At 45.4% G+C, this 19,026-nt stretch overlaps 1 protein-coding gene across 2 annotated transcripts in view; it reads left to right on the forward strand.

Annotated features, from left to right (window-relative positions):
• The first annotated feature begins 336 nt into the window (after window positions 1–336).
• Window positions 337–19,026, forward strand: part of CCDC12 (coiled-coil domain containing 12) — an 80,300-nt gene continuing 61,610 nt past the window's right edge. Inside the window, exon 1 of one of the 2 annotated variants that reach the window (XM_005308780.4) lies at window positions 337–536. In XM_005308780.4, coding sequence (XP_005308837.1) covers window positions 402–536 — 135 coding nt within the window. In that variant the 5' untranslated portion in view covers window positions 337–401. The remainder of the gene's footprint in view (window positions 537–19,026) is intronic. The other variant, XM_005308779.4, reaches the window with a different exon arrangement.

The following is a 19,026-nucleotide window of genomic DNA, read 5'->3' on the forward strand; positions in this document are numbered from 1 at the left end:
CCTCCGCTCCCCTCCCCCTGCTCCCTCCTCCTGCCCCATCCCCCCTGCTCCCCTCCCTCCTCCTGCCCCAGCCCATCCCCCCTGCTCCCTCCTCCTGCCCCAGCCCCTCTGCTCCCCTCCTCCTGCCCCAGCCCCTCCCCCCTGCTCCCTCCTCTTGCCCCAACCCCTCCGCTCCCCTCCCCCTGCTCCCTCCTCCTGCCCCATCCCCTCTGCTCCCCTCCCCCACCCTGCTCACGCCTCCTGCCCCAGCCCCTCTGCTCCCCTCCCCCTGCTCCCTCCTCCTGGCTCCCGCCCGAAGCGCTCAGGCTCCGATCGATGCGCTCGGGGCTCCCCCTGGCCCTGAGGAGGCCGCTCGATTGGCCGGGCCTCCCTCGCGCGGTGCCTGCCGGGCGTTGGGGAAGATGGCGGCCCCCGTTGCCAACTCAGGCCCCGGCCCCGCTCCCGCTGCCGGCTCCGGCGTGGGGCGGCTGCAGGAGGAGGCGCTGCGGCGGAGGGAGCGGCTCAAGGCCTTGCGGAGCCGGACAGGGGCGCACAAGGTGACCCGGCCGGAGCCCGGGGTGGGAGCGCGGGGCCCGGTGGGGGAGGAGATGGGGGACCGGGGGGGGGGGCGCTCTGGGGAAGGGGGAGGGGCTGGGGCGAGGGGGGAGCTGTGGGTGTAACGGGATTGGGGGGCACCAAGTGTCACCCAGGGGCGGGTGGCGTGGGGAGCACTGGGAGCTGCTGGTGTTGGGGAGACAGGGGGGTCCTGTGGGGTGTGAGTGTACCGGGGGGGTGGAGTCTAAGGGATGGCGGGGGGGGGCAAGGACAGCTGAGGCCCCCCGGGGTGAGAGGAGCTGAGGGAGACAGGTGCACTCAGTATTTGGGCGGGGCATAAGGCCGGTGGGGGGCACTGATGAATTGGTGGGGTGGCCATAGAGGAGCAGGGTAGTGGGGAGGTGTGCATGGGAGTTGAGAGAAGCCTGTGGGGTGTCTGGGGGAACCTTTCAGGAGCGGCAGGAAGACCGTGTGCCCCAACGGGACCTGCCCGTGGTACTCAGCCAACCAGTAACCTGTTGATTGTGTCCCTGATGCATAACTGGATTTCTGTGCGCAGTCCCCTCCATCCCATTGACTTCATAAAAGCTCTGTAGTGCTTGCGAGGGATCCCCTGGGTGGGTCCAGTTGCGGAATCAGAGCCCTACTCTGCTACTTATCAATTCATTGTTATCTTTGCTCCATGGTGCTGTGTATTAGCCCTTGCTGAATAACCATGTACCTTTGCTGATGTACAACCTTTGTTCTTCCACCTCTACTCTTCCGTTCCTGCTCTTGGCTGTTGTCTTGTCATTAGGGGGACCAGACAGCAAGTGTGAAAAATTGGGATGGTGGTGGGGGGTAATAGGAGCCTATATAAGAAGAAGACCCCAAAATCAGGGCTGTCCCTATAAAATTGGGACATCTGGTTACCCTACTTGCCATCCACCTTGTTTGCCTTGTGTCTGTTTTAGCTTGTAAGCTCCATGGGATCATGTCTGCTGTCTGTATTGGGTGGCACTTGGCTCATTTCGTTTTGAGTGGTGTTAAAATAATAAATAAGCCCCAATAATGAAGTGCACAAATGGGGATTGGTGGTCAGAGTTAAGTATAAACTGGGGATTAATTCTATCATATTCAAATATTTTGTATTTTTATAGCAGTTTCTGATTTATTGGTTGGGGGGAGGAGTTTGCAAATCTTAATTAATCCCCCAGTCTATCAGGAGGGTGTTACCTGCATGGTACTGATGGGGAAACTGAGACATGGGGTGTGTGATTTGCTCAGACCATGCATGCGTCAGTCCCATGATTATGACTTGGGAGTTTCATGGCTTTCAGTCCTGCATTCATTGCCTGTCACCTTGGTTACCAACTTTGTGATGGTAAATTTGCAATGATAAAAGATAGACTACCAGCTCCAGATCAGCTGTGTGGAAACACCTAGTAAGAGGACAGTAAATGAAAGAAGGGGTTGGGTTGGGTTGGGTGGGCAGGGAAAGAGTCCCTTGAAGATGGAGGAAAGATGAGCATGAGTCCTGTGGAGAGATGAGAAGTTACTCAGCAATCACTGGGGACAGGGCAATGAATGACTCAAATGGCTTGATCTTCATTACAGTGCCTGAACTCTGTGTGTAAAGTAGACAGTTACCACCTCCTGGATTTTGTCCTTCAGGGAAAAACCATTTACTTCATGATGTTGAGATATGATATTGTCACATTGTGAAGTGACTGTACAGCGCTATAAGGCCTTGGCTACACTGGCGCTGTACAGTGCTGCAACTTGCTACGCTCAGGGGTGTGAAAACGCCCCCCCCCCCCCAGCGCAGCGAGTGCAGCGCTGTAAAGCGCCAGTGTAATCAGCGCCTGCAGCGCTGCACGCTCGCTCGCAGCGCTGCTGCTGCTCCCCGCGGCAGCGCTGTGAATTCCCAAGTGTAGCCAAGGCCTAAGTGTACTTACTGCTGTACAGTAGATGATCTGTACCAAATGGATAACTGGGTGTCAGCTACAAAAATCAGCCTAAAATCAGTAGCAGGTACGCTACAGGGCAGTGCAAAACACAACAGAAAATAGTATGTACAGCGGAGTCGCATCTTACACGGTAGGTTCTGAAGTCAGCACATAAGGCAAAAATCGCGTATAGTCAAATGCTCATTGAGTGGAATGGCAGGCGGAATCGCCCGCACTACAGGTACAGTATTTAAATTATTGTTCTTTTTTTTGTTTTGTTTTTGCTGAGTGCGTATAGTTAAAATCGCGTAAGTTAAATGCGCCTATGATGCGACTCCACTGTAGTCAACATACCTGGAACCTTAGATTGTATGCCCTTTGGAATAGTAACTGCCCCTTTGTATAATGCCTAGGACAGTGGGGTTCTGGTCCATGACTGCACCTTCTAGACCTATAGTACTGTATTCATAATAATAATTAATAATGTGGTGTTTTACTACCCTGAAATTATTTCTGGGATAGTTAAAAATGGCCTTGCAATCACTGCTTGCTGCATCACTCTGGATTGATGTTTAGGTACTAAGATGGTGGGGTTTGTATAAGTGTCTTGGCAGGTAAATTCAGGATGACCTTACAAAATGACTTAAGTCAGTTTTGGTCAGGGCATTCTCTTTTCTCCCTCAAAGGTGGAACTGGAAGATTGTGGGAAGGAAGGTTGCAATTGTTGAGTCGCATTAGGACAGTTTTATAGTCATTTTGAAGACACATACAGAGTTTGTTTACCTGGGGCTTCTTGAAAACTATTAGTTCCACTTCTTTTATTATCCTTGGTCTTTAATGGGGGTTGCAGAAAATAAGACTCTCGTTTGTGGCCTATATGGACTGGCACATAAGATAAGGAACCAGGGAGCACAGAGCCTTTGTACTTTTTCTAGGTAATTTCAAAAAGGTGATATATATTTTCCTTCCCTCTATTAAATCCCCTTCCTGTACATGGTACCCTGTTTTGCCCTGTTCTTTTGTCTCTTTGCCTTTGGAGACAGATGAGGCTCAGCCTTCCCTAGTTAGCGGGAGACATTGCTTACGCTATGGGAATCTTGTCATGTCTCTAGGATAGAGGTGGCTAACCTGAGCCTGAGAAGGAACCAGAATTTACCCATGTACATTGCCAAAGAGCCACAGTAATACGTCAGCAGCTCCCCAGCGCCTCTGCCCCACCAATCAGTGCCTACTCTCCCTCCCCCCCCCACCACAATCAGCTGTTTCACGTGCACAGGAGGCTATGGGGAGAGGGGGAAGGAGTGAGGGCATGGCAGGCTCAGGGGAAAGGGCAGGGGCCTTAGGGGAAGGAGTGGAGTGGGGGCAGGGCTTGGGGCAAAGCAGGGAGTTGAGCAGCAAATTGGAAAGTTAGCATCTATAGCTCCAGCCCCGAGATCAGTGCCTCGGTAAGGAGCCGTATATTCACCTCTGAAGAGCTGCATGTGGCTCCGGAGCCACAGGTTGGCCACTCCTGCTCTAGGAGTTGAGTCAGCTACAACTGTAGTGTCCACCTAGCGAGAAAGAGGCTAATTCTCAGACTTCCACTCTGTTTCCTCAGGGGTATTGAGTCACTTCAGGCTGGTTAGAGTCTTTGGAAGTTCAGAAGAAATCCATGTAGTTAAGAATTTGGGCTTTTCTAGAAAAACCTGTATTACCCTACACATCTGTAGTGCCTTTGACGTCTAGGCTTTACACCATGTGTGAACTTGGCCCACTTTTTCATTCAGATGCTGGCTTAGACTTCATGACGTAAATCCTTTTCTCCGGCGAACTACAGAGTGAAAGCTTCCATTGTTGTGCTGCTCAAGAACATGCAAAATAAATGTGGTGTCCCCTTTCTGGGTAGGAAACAGTTGCTTCATGCTGGGTGAGTGTAATGTGTGGCTTACTTTGTTTTTCATTTGGGTAGTCTTCAAAATTAAGTAAACAAATGCAATGTGTGGCCGGATACTTTTTTGAGTTCCTGTTGGATCCCACTTTTAATCGTGGTGCTACACCTCAACAAGAGAGCCTTTCCTTGGAAAGTAAAGAGGGGTGCTCTTAAATTTACCTGTGTTGGTGTCCTTAAGAATTCCTGTAAGTTGGGTTGCATCAGTGCTTGACTTAGTTTCTGCAGTATGTTCATAATAGGTGTGAATCAAATGATGACTTATCACTGTCTTCATTATTGGGGCTTGACCAACAACTCAGCGTACATGGTGGATGCTTCTGAAGTAGCTCATAGGAGCATCAAAGTCATTAGCCAGAGCTTGAAACTGTTATTATTTGCCACTTTAAATAGTAAAATTGGAAAACGTATTCCAAAACAAACTCCCTCTTAAAGAAAGGAATAACATTTGTTGAGCTACACAATAGAGGTGGTTGTGATTGGTGCAGTGCACAGCATAATTACCTTATCTAAACTTGGCCTGTACAACATTTGAAAAGCCCATAGTCGTTGCTATGCAATCTGAAATTTGGTTTGAGCTCTTCTGACTCAATCCGTGCCACTGCTAAAGCTGATCGTATTCCTTGTGTGATACCATCAGCTGTCCCAGATTCCAAGTGTACTATATCACACAAAGATACTGTAGTACAAGGTTTCCATCCTACACAAAACTGATGTATGCAGACTCTTGGCTCAGCTACAGACCCGTCAGTGGATCCAGCAGCAAGTATGGTATTAAAACCTACCTTTCTGACTGTATTTCTGAGACACTTTTCTCAGACTCTGTTTTTCTTTGTAAAGCATTTCCCTCTGTGGCTGTTAAATATAGCTTGCTCCAAGATTAAGGCCATCTTTGGCTTGCAAGTTGCAGTGTATTTCAAAATCTCAAACTGAAGTCATGTTTAACAACTCTATAACTGGTGTTCAATAAGGTAGCCAAGTTTAAGGTCTTCTCATGGAGCGTTTTATGGAGCAATCGGTAATGGGAGCTTCTTGGGGACAAAGTGACACGTTTCCTGCTTCCCTGCATTTCACATGAGCGGCAGGGGTGGTTGTATATGTTTAGGAAGCCAATTCTAACGGTCTTACACCCGCTTACGATCAGAGTGTCTTGATGCCCAAGCTTCTCATGCTTCCAGCAAAGTACACAACATTTTATCTTTCTGACATGAAAATGATAGGCGCTTTCCGACGGTGCCCTTTAGCGTGCACGCTTTATTCTCCCTCTTAAGAGCAAACCCAAGTCTGCCTGCCTAAAACTGCTGCTGGTAAGCTTACCAGGTTCTAGATGTTGCTATGTGGCCTGTTTCAACTTGGCTGGAAAATTAAACAGCTGCTTGCCTTTGAACTACCTGAAAAGCCTAAACCACATCTCTCGATTCTCCACTCACCATAGACCCCTGATCAGTGCACTAAAAACCCATTCAAGCTGAGGCCCAGGAGAGGTTCTTTCCAGGATGCTCTCACCTTCTCCCAAAGTATTGTATGTAGTTGGTACCAACGAGGCCCATTCATCACCCCTCTGACCGGCAACTCAGTAGTTATCTCTGCTCAGCCCCTACTACAGTTCACTACCACTCAGGGCACGTCTTCACTACCCGCCGGATCGGCGGGTAGCAATCGATCTATTGGGGATCGACTTATCGCGTCTAGTGAAGACGTGATAAATCGATCCCTGATCGCTCTGCCGTCGACTCCAGAAATCCACCGTGGCAAGAGGCGGCAGCGGAGTCGACGGCGGAGCGGCAGCGGTCGACTCGCCGTCGTCCTCACGGCCAGGTAAGTCGACCTAAAATACGCAACTTCAGCTACACTATTCACGTAGCTGAAGTTGCGTATCTTAGGTCGACCCCTCCCGTAGTGTAGACCTAGCCCCAGCCCTTATGGTTACCCTCCCCTCTGGCAGCTGGCAGCTCAGTTTGCTGTTGCTCAGATCCTGCACTCATCCTCCCCTGTTCTCATCCAATGGGCAGGAGACCTGACACTTTTATTTACTCAGAGGGTGCTACTTCTTGTCTTGGGCTTCTAGGCAAAGGGGGTTTTCCCCAGCTGGGTTGGAAGCTCATTTCAAGCTAAGTGACTAGCATGCATGGAAGGTGCTTTTAACCCTGTATGATTATTTGTGTTGTGATGGTGCCTAAGGGAGCTGCAGTCACAGACCAGGACCTGATTATGCTACACAATTTTCCTAAAAGCTGATGTATTTGTGAGTAACTGGAGAAGGTGTAAAACTGATAAAAGCTCCAATAGCCTTTTATCTAGTATCGAACAGAAATCCATATGAAGGGACAACATGGGAACAGTGCTTTTTGAAGAATAAACTTCCCCTCTTTTTGTTTCTTTGTAGAAGAGGAAATGCGCAGGACAGTGTTGTAATGTTTAATATGGCCTTGCACATTTTTCTGCAGGCTTAGGATATTTAAATATCTTTGAAAGAGGTTGGTTACATAATTGGCACTTAGCTGATGTTTTTGGTGCCACGTCCAATTAAGAGGAAAGCAGCACCGGTTTTTCTGATGCCAGCCTTGGTAACACTCACATAATGATGTTGATCAGTCTTTTTAACTTTAAGAATTTTAATTTTGAAACAGAGAGTAAGAAGTGCTTCCAGCTCTTGTGGGGGAAAAACAGGGGTTGTTCTCTTAAGTAACTGAGTGTATGTCATATTATATCTATAAGAGCAAGCCTCTCCTAAATGTGAACATAAGAGAGAATACTTGGGGAGAAGTTTATCACTTAGTCATTCGGCACAGCAGTGGGGTGGAAGACTCTAACACTGCATGCATTTTATACAAAGGTGTAAAACCGCATAATAAGTACTAGGGGCAGCTGCTGCATTTGTACTGTAAATTTGTTAGTCTCTAAGGTGCCACAAGTACTCCTGTTCTTCTTTTTGCATTTGTACTGTAGCTGCATCATAATTTTCTCAACTTGCTTAAATCTTATGTTAATTCTAATTAATATACTAACATTTCTCTTGTCGTCCAGACCGCTTATTGTCTGCTTCTTTCATATGACCTATCTTTTTTCCATTAAACAGCTGAAAATCAAATCATTAAACGGAATGCTGTTTTTCACTGTTTAAGGTTATTATTGCTAAAGAATTAAGTTAGGCTCATTTTAAAGTTTAATACTACATGCCTGGTTGTTTTCAATGGCCATCTCTTAGCTATTGAGTGCAGCATCACTATCTGATTATAAATCTTGGAACACAATTAGAGAATATGGTCTCTTACATTTATTTAAGGCCTTGGCTACACTCGCGGATTCACAGCGCTGCCGTGGCAGTGCTGTGAAGTGCGAGTGTAGCCGCGCCGCCAGCGCTGCGAGAGCTCTCTCGCAGTGCTGCAAGTACTCCACCTCTCCGAGGGGAATAGCTTGCAGCGCTGTGAGCGAGCGTGCAGCGCTGCAGGCGCTGATTACACTGGCACTTTACAGCGCTGCGCTCGGGGAGGATGTTTTTTCACACCCCTGAGCGCAGCAAGTGCAGCGCTGTGAATTGCCAGTGTAGCCAAGGCCTAAAGCTTTTAGTCATGTGATTACCTGACTTCTAGTGACTCCTAGCTTGCCTAGGCTCCGGTCCTTCCAACACTTAAACACATGCCTAACTTCATGTACTTCAGCAGTCTCCTTGCCAATGGGACTACTCGCATGTAAGTGTTTCCAGGATTGGGACCGTAAAGCATACGCCTCAACATCATTTGTTTACAGTAAATGAAAATAAGATGGAGGGTAGTTGTATCATTCCTCATGGAAAATTGAAAACCCACTTGGATTGCAGGATTCAGTTGACTCTTAGATCCCAGTGCTGCAGTCCCTAATTGAAGTTGTTGGGGAGCTTTGCCTACATAAGAAACGCAGGATTGCGTCCAAAGTGCTGTTTGGAGCAGGGAAAACTTTTACAGTTAACCCTAAATCAGAAATTGGCCACTGGTTTTAAATGGGCACACTTGCATGGAATCAACATCAAAACATTTGGGGTTGGACTTCCTAAGTGACTTAGGAGCACAAGCTCTGTTGAATGTCAATGGGACTTGTAAATCTAAATCACGTAAGCACTTAAAAATTCCACCCTTAGTACATAGAGAATCTTATTCCAACTTACCACAATTTTCCATTAAGCTAGTTGACATTGCAAGCTGTTAGCATTATCTCTTTCTCTGTTGCAAATATTTAAGAGGTTGTATGTAGTGATGTTGTTGTGACCATTTTGGTCCTGGGATATTAGAGAGACAAGGTGGGTGAGGTAATATCTTTTATTGGACCAAATTCTGTTGATGAGAGAGACAAACACAGAGCTCTTCTTCAGGCCTGGGAAACGGTACATGTCAGAGCTAAATACAAGGTGGAACAGATTGTTCAGCACAAGTAGTTAACACATATTTCAAGGGACCATTCAAGGTGAAGTGGCCTGTTAACACTCCTCCAGTCATAGGGGGAAAGGAGGGTGGGAGGGGGAAAAAAGGCAGTTTGGGGGGTGATTGTTAGTGGATTACAGTTTGTTGTAATAAGATGTAAATCCAGTGCCTCACTCTCTGTTCGTCTATGATTTTTAATGTCTAACCGAGTTATGAATTTAAGCTCCCAGCTTGTGTTTTGAAGGCATTGTGCAAGTTTCTGTGGAGACGGAGGACTCAGTGGTCAGCTCTAGAGGGATCATTTTGTGAAAAGTGTTCCCCACAAGTGACTGGGTGTTTTTGTCTTTTATCATTTTTCTGTGAGAGTTTATTCAAGGGTGTAGTGATTGTCTGGTTTCATTGACGTAGTTGTTCCTGGAGTATTTTAGTGCACTGGGTGAGGTCTCACCTTCTGCTGTCCCTCGGTGCAAGGATGATGTCTGCCAAGGGGGTTCATTGGTGGGTTTTTAAGTGGCCAAGGAGCCCGATTCGCGCCCTGCAGATTTTCTCACAGAAGTGACAGGTGTGACCTTGTCGGAGACAGAGTTGCTGGCTGGATTGTTGTGCCCTTTCTTTCCTCCTTTGTCGCTTCTCTGTCTCATGAGCACGTCTGTTCTCCTCAACGTGGGCTGTGGCTTGGTGTATGGTGTGACGCCGCCGTGTTCTGTTCCGCGCCGAGTCCTCCCAGTTTGTTGGGCTGATGCCTCCCTTTTTAAGATGTACTTTCAGTATGTCTTTGAAACGCTTCCACTGCCCTCCGCGAGCCCTTCTTCCCTGACTTAACTGAGAGAAGAGTCCTTGCTTTGGGGCGCGAGTGTCAGGCATACGTACAAGTGTCCAGGCCAGTGGAGTTGGTATTTCATGATCTGCGTTTCTACACTGCTGATGTTGGCTGCAGAGAGAACGCTGGTGTTAATGTGTCAGTCTTCGCAGCTGGTCCTGAGAATCATCCTGAGGCAGCGCTGCTGGAACCACTCCAGCGGCTTGAGATGTCGTCTGTAGGTTACCCAGGTCTCACACCCATAGAGAAGGGTGGGAATGACAACTGCCTTGTAAACCAAGATCTTGGTGCCAGTTTGCAGATCCCTATCATTGAAGATTTGTTTGAGTAGTCTCCCAAAGGATGTGCTGGCACAGTGGACCCTGTATTCAATTTCTGTGTCAATGCTGGCTGGTTGGGAAAGGTGGCTGCCAAGGTAAGGAAAATGGTCCACATTTTCCAGGGGTTCTCCGCTGATGGTGATTTGCAGAGTATGAAGAGTAGTTTGTGCAGGTGAGGGGTAATAGAATACCTTGGTATTCCCGATGTTGAGAGAGAGACCCAGGCTGTGATAGGCACCTGCAAAAAGGTTTAGGGTACTTTGTGGGTCGGCCTCTGTGTGTGCGAGAATGACACAGTCATCTTCATGCTGAAGTCAGTGATGCCAAGCTCTGCTCGACACCAGAGCGAATGATGAATGGTTCGGTCTCTGAGCTGTTGCACAGAATGGTGGCAGTCATCCCATCGTGGAGTAGGCTGATGATGGAAATGAATTTCTGTGGACAGCCAAACCTACACAGCACCTTCCATAGGGCATGGCGGTTGATAGAGTCAAAGGCCTTGGTTAGGTCGATGAATGCCATGACAGTTCCTGGTGTTGCTCTCTGTACTTCTCCTGAATCTGTCATGCCATGAAGATCATGTCAGTTGTGCCTCGGGATGGCCTGAAACCACACTGTGATTCAGGGAGGAGTTCCTCGGCCGGGGGGGAGGCGGTTTAGTAGGACCCGGGCAAGAATCTTCCCTGTGATGGAGCGGAGAGCAATACCTCTGTAGTTCCAGCACAAAGATTTGTCCCCTTTCTTAAATATTGTAACAATGTTGGCATTCCTAAAGTCAGGTGACATTTCGTCGCAGATCCAGATTTTGTCGAGGAGTTGGCAAAGTTTTTGCTGGAGCATTGTTCCACCGGCTTTGCATCTGTTGTTCTGGCAGGGTCTGGTGCTGTTTTGAGTTGGTATATCCCTGATCTGTGGGGATCTTGCTTCTGATGATGAGCTTGGAGACGTTGGGGGTTGTTTGAAGACCAGAAGAGGGGGTTCAGGAAAGATTTCTTTTAGGATGTGGTTCCCATTAAGTATGGATTGCAGTGGTTTAATGATACCCCGTATAGATTCCAGTGTGGGGCGGTAGGTGACAACTAGGGGTGTGCGTTGAGAGGTGGTTTTATTTCTGTATTGAAGCAGGTTCTCTCAGGGTGTTTGGGTGGCCCATTCCGTGATGCAATCTACTTCTCTGGTGGAGTGTCCTTGTTTGGTAAAGGCAGTTTTAAGTGCGTTAAGGTGTATATATCCTGGATTTTCTACTCGGAGCATAGTCTGTGGTATCAGAGTGCCTGGGTGCAGATAACAAATTTCTTGATGTATTTTGGGTGGTTATTGGATCTGTCCAGGTAGGTGTGGTGGTCTGTGGGTTTCTTGTGTATATAGTTACCTGTAGGGTTCCATTGCTGAAGCTGATTGTGGTGTCCAGGAAGGTGATGCTAGTGTGGGAGTGTTCTAGAGATAGTTTAGCGGGAGTCCCTCTATGAGGGAGGTTAGGTCATCTGTCCAGAGCCTGAAAATATCTTTGATGTATCTCAGGTATATCATTGGTTTTGTGGTGCATTTATCCAGAAATTCTTCTTCAAGGTGACCCATGAAGAGGTTGGCATACTGAGGAGCCATCGTAGTACCCACAGCTGTTGCCATGGTTTGGACAAAGTGTTTGCTGTTGAATGTAAAATTGTTGAGGGTGAGGATGAAATGGATGTGTTTGGGGAAGATATCTGAGGGTTGCCCATTATCTTGTAAATATTTGAGGCAGGGAACGCTGATGTCATTGTGAGGGATGTTGGTGTATAGGGAGGTGAAATCCATGGTCGCAAGGATGGTGTCTAAGATTGGCTCTTGAGAAACCACCTTATTTGTACATCTGCATCTGTCTATTTTAGGATTTTGACCTTCCGCCAATCACTGGAGTATTTGATCGCTTTCTTTTTATGAAATTTATAGTGTTTCAAAACCAAAAAAAAGTCCTATGATGTGGATTCTTCAAAGGGCTACTTTGTGGGCATGTACTGTGGTACATCTGTAAGTAGATGAAAACACTGTGTAAACTGGAGCATGCATTCATTAGAATTGTTGATGCCTCAATATATCAGGACACGGGGTGGGGGTAATAGGAGCCCATATAAAAATAAGCCCCAAATATCGGGACTGTTCCTATAAAATCGGGACATCTGGTCACCCTATTTGGAATCCATCTATACCACATACTGTTTTGAAAACCGAGCACGTAAAATGGGGAAAACCTAGTTTTTCTTAGTTGCTGTTGGATACCACAGATGTGCCAATGTGTGGTCCAAATAGTTAGTTTCGCTGTAGGGAGACATTTTGATTTTAATTACAATACATAACGAAGTATTATTTAGTTCTGTCCTCACTGCTAGTATTATAGTGAAGCTGTGGGTCTGTGAATTATCCATATAAAAGAATCAACTGAGCCGTTTTGCCTTTCTTGTGAGCTGAGCCCTTTTCACACAACCAGTTACTTAGTAATATTTTTAGCAATATATTTTCGAACAGTGCAGTTGTCTTAAACACTGCTTTGTAACCTGGGGGTTGCTGCTTAATCTCTAATGTGGAAATAATTGTGTGTTTTGAAATGGGGGAGGAAATGTTCATTGGCCGCTGCTGGTGTGATAAAGTCTGTGGCTTGCTCTTGCTAGGGGAGGAAGCTGCTACCGTATTGTTAATTCAGACTACTTGAGAGAGGGAGGATGTTTATTTAACAACAAAATTTGAGCATTAAAATCAAGCACTGAAAATTGTGAGGCCTCACTGTGTGGTGAATTACTGAGTATTTGCATCTGCTTACTATTAGTTGGTTCCTTCTAAAAGATTTGGATGACAGGAAGGTTGGAATAGAGAGAAAAAGCTTTATTAGTGCAGAGATCAAACTCTCCATACGAATATACAGATACACCTCTACCCCTATATAATGCTGTCCTCGGGAGCCAAAAGATCTTACTGCATTATAGGTGAAGCCACGTTATATCGAACTTGTTTTGATCCGCTGGAGTGTGCAGCCCCGCCTCCCCGGAGCGCTGCTTTACTGCGTTATATCGGAGTAGAGGTGTACAAGGCACGTGTAGTACAGCACAAATGCTAAGCACAAAAGTAGTAGATCTGTTTTAAAGGGATGCTGTTAATTTATAAGGTGATCGGTTTAAAACAAAGCTAAAACCATTCTTAGGGTCTACACTTGTCCTGTGTCCCCTGCCAGGCTTTGTGGTTTTTAATTTTTGTTTTCTATTTTCTAAAATGAGTTACTCTCTGCCTTTGCTGTATGAAAGACCCACACAAACGGGAAACTGACTATACAGGGGAAACAGTGAAAATGACTAGACACAGTACTCCTAAATGCACAAAGTAAATAAATGGGGGATATTTTCCTGTGGTCTGTCAATTTACAATAGTTACTTTAACAAAAGTAGGTAAAATTTCAGACAGAAGTGGTTGTTTTTGATCTGTATGTACTTGTTTCTTTGTCTTTGAATCATATCTAGCTTGTATGTTGTGTTTTTTATATAGAAAGACATAGTCAAACTAGACCGAGGAACAGTGGGGCTTCCATCACTTCCTTTGAGAGACAGATGTGGTGTAGAGCAGTGGCTCTCAACCTTTCCAGACTACACACCCCCTTTCAGGAGTCTAATTTCTCTTGCTTACCCTGAAGTTTCACCTCACTTAAAAACTGCTTGCTAACACAATCAGACCAAAAAAAAATACAAAAGTGTCACAGCACACTGTTACTGAAAAATTGCTTATTTTCTCATTTTTACAACATAATTATAAAATAAATCAATTGGAATATAAATATTGTACTGACATTTCAGTGCATAGTATATAGAGCAATATATAAACAAGTCGTATGAAATTTTAGCTTGTACTGACTTCTCTAGTGCTTTTTTATGTAGCGTGTTGTAAACGAGGCAAATTTCTAGATGAGTTGATGTACCCCTTGGAAGACTCTGCATAACCCCAGGGGTATGCGTACCCCGGTGGAGAACCACTGGTATAGGGCATAGGAAAACCAAAGAGGCTGGTTTACATCCTCATTTCTTACTGATGGGCAAACTGAAGCTGAGAGGTTGTCACCTGCCTGTGGTCACATGACAAGTGAATGGCGAACTCAGAAGTCCCTGGCTTCCTAGTTCTATGTTTAGACTACAAGTCCACAGCCCTCCAAGGTGGCTGTCTCCTTCCTTCTGTATGGCAGCAGGTGACCGCATTTCATTCCTATTTCTTGCTATCTAGGTGTTTTCACGCTCTTTGCTTTTTAATATTTAAAGCAGTTTTGTTGTTGGTTGAGGTGAGTATTTAACAGAACTAGGCTGCTACAAATCGATGCTAACGGCAAACGAAACGTGACTGTCACTTTTTCCTGAGTTGTTGCTTTTTGCAGTTTCCATAAGATGCTGCTTTCCATTTTTGAATAAAAGTAGCAAAGCAGTCTAACACACTGGCATTTGGAAGCAAATCTTTGAAACCTGCCGCAAACTCACTTGGACGTCTTCCCTTTCCCCAGTATAAAAACATTGTAATATAATAAAACCCGGTGAGATCCCATATTTATCTTGTAAATGAGGATTAATTTTCACATGAGAAACTGGCAATAAGTTTATGGGTTCTGATTTTCACGATGCTCGTTATCTTGACTTATTTTTGCATTGCCATGGTAATGGGCAGAGAGTTTTTACATAGTTTTTCCTTTTTTCCATCTGTACCCATAAAAAAAGATTAACGGCTCCTTTTCAACACAAACTGTGCTGCGCTAAAACCTTGGCTCCTTTAATCTGCCGCTCGGTGGTCCCAGCTGTGCAGTCTGACTCTTCTTTCTGCTGGAGCTTTTGAGTAAACTCCATGGAAATCGATGACTGACATGAGGCATCTTTTCATCTGTAGCTGGTCGTATAATCACAGTGAATGGATACAGAGGTAGTGCAAGCTCCAGAGGGTAGTGCAAAGGCAGACAAGTTATTATACTAATACTAAACATGGGAAGGGGATGGGGGGGGAAGAGGGTGTGACAGCTCTCCTATGGTACACATCCTCGGCACCTTTTTTCCACTGGAATTTAAACTGCCATCTATTGTTTTTTGGAGGAAGTGAGCAATGAATCTGGGGGCAGCATCAACGTGGTCTTGAGCTCTTGTTCTTAAGCGCCTGAAGTTGACTCACTTGAATTGAATAGCTTGCTGTCTGTTGGAGAATAATGTGGCTAAAACGCGATCCGAGCCCCTCCCGCGCATGCACTTGTTTGACTTTCTTTTTCTAACACCTTCTTTGAAACTTGAAAATGTGTTTGCCTTCAGATTTGGTTGGGTTCCATTTGACAGCCCACTATCTCTTTTTAACGGTGCTTGAAATTTGTTTTCTTTAAAATCTTCGTTCCCTAAATACAGCCAACGCACATCATTCTACTATTCGAAATGTCTCACACACAGCATGAATGTTTCAAAGGTGATGTATTTACAGCCACAGAAAAATAATCTGAAACACAGATATTAAATGGCTGGAAGGTGTGTGTGTGTGTGTGTGTGTGTGTGTGTGTGTGTGTGTGTGTGTGTACTTTCAAAAGCCTCCTTCGGCTGTGAAAGTGGTACAGAAAATTGGGAACCAAAACTGATTATCATAAGCGGTGAATACCATCTGAATGGATTTAGGAAACTTACAGTGGGTGTTTCATAGAAGGATTACCCTCCTTGGATAGAGCGATGTGAGGGATATCATGGGCAGGCCAAGCAATATAATGAAGAGGTGTATGGGGCGGGGGGGGAGGAATAGCTCAGTGGTTTGAGCATTGGCCTGCTAAACCCAGTGTTGTGAGTTCAATCCTTGAGGGAGCCATTTAGGGATGTGGGGCAAAAATCTGTCTGGGGATTGGTCCTGCTTTGAGCAGGGGGTGGGACTAGATGACCTCCTGAGGTCCCTTCCAACCCTGATATTCTATGACCACAGAGAGACACCATGAGCCTGACATGAGATGCCTGACGTGACAGGCTGGGTCTGAGACATACTGCTTTGCAAAGAGGTCATAGCAGAAGGGGCAAGCTGGAATAGGAGGTTACATTCTCTAGAAGTATAAGATTTTGTTTATTCACTGTCTAGATCAGCTTTAGCAGCAGTTAAAATGAGACGTGTGTACTGGTTCTTTTGTTTTCTCTACCATTGCTTTCGTTCCTTTTTTGCGTCAGGTGCGCTAATGGATTTATTCTTGCAACTCCTCTGTGAGGCATTACCCCATTGTATAGATGGGGAATTGAGGCACAGAGAAAAGTCACACAAGAAGTCTATGGCAGAGCTGGTAATAAAACTTGGACCTGCTGAGTCCCAATCAATGCCTTAGCCACCAGACCTTCCTTCCTTCCTTCTAATAAGATTTTCTCTTATTAAATAAATCTTGTCTTACTAAACTCTGAGTGGTTTGGGGCTGTCTGGGAATTTCATGCTTGCTGTCTGAGATGAAACAACTGTCAAAGCCTCTAAGAAAAGATAGGGAAATAAGGCTGTTTGGGATTCTCTGTCAAAGGGCACTGACTAAAGATTCCTCTCCAGTAATGTGTCACTTCCATGGTCATCTTCCACATGCACAGAGGATGTACTCAGTAACCACAGACCTGAGGTGAGTTTAAGGAAGTAAGGTGACAGGGGTAGGGACAAGTAGGAGAAAGGGGAAAAGGGGGGCTTAATAGCAGGGAAAACATCTTCTGTACAATGCACTATTTTAAGTATTTACAAGAGGCTCATTGCTTTGGTATCTAATCACATCTCCATTGGCTGTGGAATACTCTTCCAAGAGAATGGTGGAAGCCCCATTATTCGTCCAGTCTCGTTTTAAACATACCGTGACAGTAGCAAATAGTGCAAAAGGGAAGAATTCTGCACTGGCAGGGCAAAGGGCTAGATAACTTATTAGATCCCATCCATCTCCAGCATCTGATTCAGTTTCTGAGTTAGTGTGAGTGAGAGTACATAAAATGTGCATATATAAGCATAATATTGTAAGTCTTAAGAAAATGATCTAGTGAACTATGCATGTGAGCTGGGAATTTGTGGGTTCAAATTCCAGCTCTGGCTTGCTGCATGGCCTTAAGCAAACTGCCCAGCTCCAGGTTCCCCACCTGTGAAATGGAGATGAGAATGCTTTTTTCATAGTTATTGGGGGTATAGTTGTCTGGAAAGTGCTGTGTAAATGCTACATATTACTGACACAACAGGATAGTGCATCATAAAGAGACACTTCTTGTGCAGGGATATTCCAAACGTAGCTTTTTCTTATTTGTGCACCAACATTACTCCCATCTAACCCTCTGGGAGCAGCATTAAACTGCAGTTACAGAGCCAGCTGAATACTGGAGTGGGACTTTTTCCAAATTGTGTACAGTAAATAAACCCCATGCTCTGAACCTGTTCAGGGTAGAAGGAGCAGGTTTGCTGGGCGGGGAAGTCTCCCAGCTCCAGTCCAAAAGCAGCTGTCACCGGTATCACAGACAGAGGGTGTGTTATCAAGGTGGGGCGAGAGTAGCAGGAACGTGGATGCTCTTTAACCGCTACTCGCACCATGGATGGGTGTGGTGTTACATCCTGAGTACAGCAGAACCAAATGCCCAGCACTGACTGCTAGTAACGGAAGAATGCAAAGAGCACACGTGGTAGGGACATGAGGCTAGCTAGCATCATGGGGCTATCTTGTTTTTGGCCAGAAAATATCAACCAGCAAAGGGAACTAGGAGCTGTCCATGTGCTGTGACAGGTTCCTAGCTGAGTTCTCTTTCTCTAGCCACTTTATGTACTACATCACACTTTCACTGCAGCTCTAAACAGACAGCAAGTCTGCAGTCGTTGAAAACTCTAACTCAACCAACCTAAGCTCTAACCTGGGGATCTCTCCACATTGAAGAGAGATGCATAGCATGGTGACTGGCAGCATGCCTTCTTCAAATGTGTTTTTTTCCCCCCCTTAGTTTTATTTTAGAAGAAAGAGTGTAGCAGCAGCTTGTGTTCTTGAAAGCAGAGAACAAAGTGGCTGAGAAAATAGTTGCTGTGGTAACAACACAGCATAGTAAAGTTACATTACAAGGAGACAAAAATGTACACTTCAGCGCTAGCCAAGGCTCTTTCTATTTAGGGCTTATCAAGAAAATAATATGCTATCACTGCACAGCTCAAGTGTTTAGATGTGGAAACCTGCAGACAAAATTATTTCACCGGCAATGTACAAGACAATTCGCAATGAAAAATTGTTAGTCATCTAATCCATGAAGAAATGTTACTTAGCTGCTCTATCTCGCTAGTCAATTTAGATAATGCCATTTGCAGGCTGAGTGTTTGTAGTAGTTAATTCTTTCAAGACTGGGCATGTCTTCCAAAGCATTTATTTGACAGTTAAGCAAATGACCATATTCCAAGAGTCCAAACACAACCCAACCTGGCAAAAGAGCGAACATAAAAAGTAAAGAGGTCTATTCTAAGTAAATCATATTTTGCATATCTGCAGTACCTTTGACCTAAGGCTTTCAAAGTGCTTTGTAAATACTAAATTTCACGACTTCCCTTTGATGTAAGTAAGATGCAGTCCCATTTCTAGACTGGTAAACTGAGGCATAGGCAAGTTCTTTGGTCTCTCTAAGGTCACGCTACATAGGTAGAACCTAGGACCCCTTACTCCAAGTCCCTTGGAGTAACCGCTAGAGCAGAGGCTCTCAACCTTTCCTGACTACTGTAACCCTTTCAGGAGTCTGATTTGTCTTGCGTACTCCCAAATTTCACATCACTTAAAAACGACTTGCTTACAAAATGAGACCTAAAGATACAAAAGTGTCCCAGCACACTATTATTGAAAATTTATTTACTTTCTCATTTTTAGCGTATAATTATCAAATAAATCAATTGGAATATAAATATTGTACTTACATTTCTGTGTATAGTATATAGAGAAATATAAACAAGTAATTGTATGAAATTTTAGTTTGTACTGTTTTTGCTAGTGCTTTTTATGTAGCGTGTAGTAAAATTAGGCAAATATCTAGATGAGTTGATGTACCCCCTGGAAGACCTCTGTGTACCCCCAGTGGTGCGACCCCCGGTTGAGAACCACTGCACTAAACCACACTTC

Source organism: Chrysemys picta, chromosome 2 (assembly GCF_011386835.1).
Source record: "Chrysemys picta bellii isolate R12L10 chromosome 2, ASM1138683v2, whole genome shotgun sequence".
Classification (NCBI taxonomy): domain Eukaryota; kingdom Metazoa; phylum Chordata; order Testudines; family Emydidae; genus Chrysemys; species Chrysemys picta.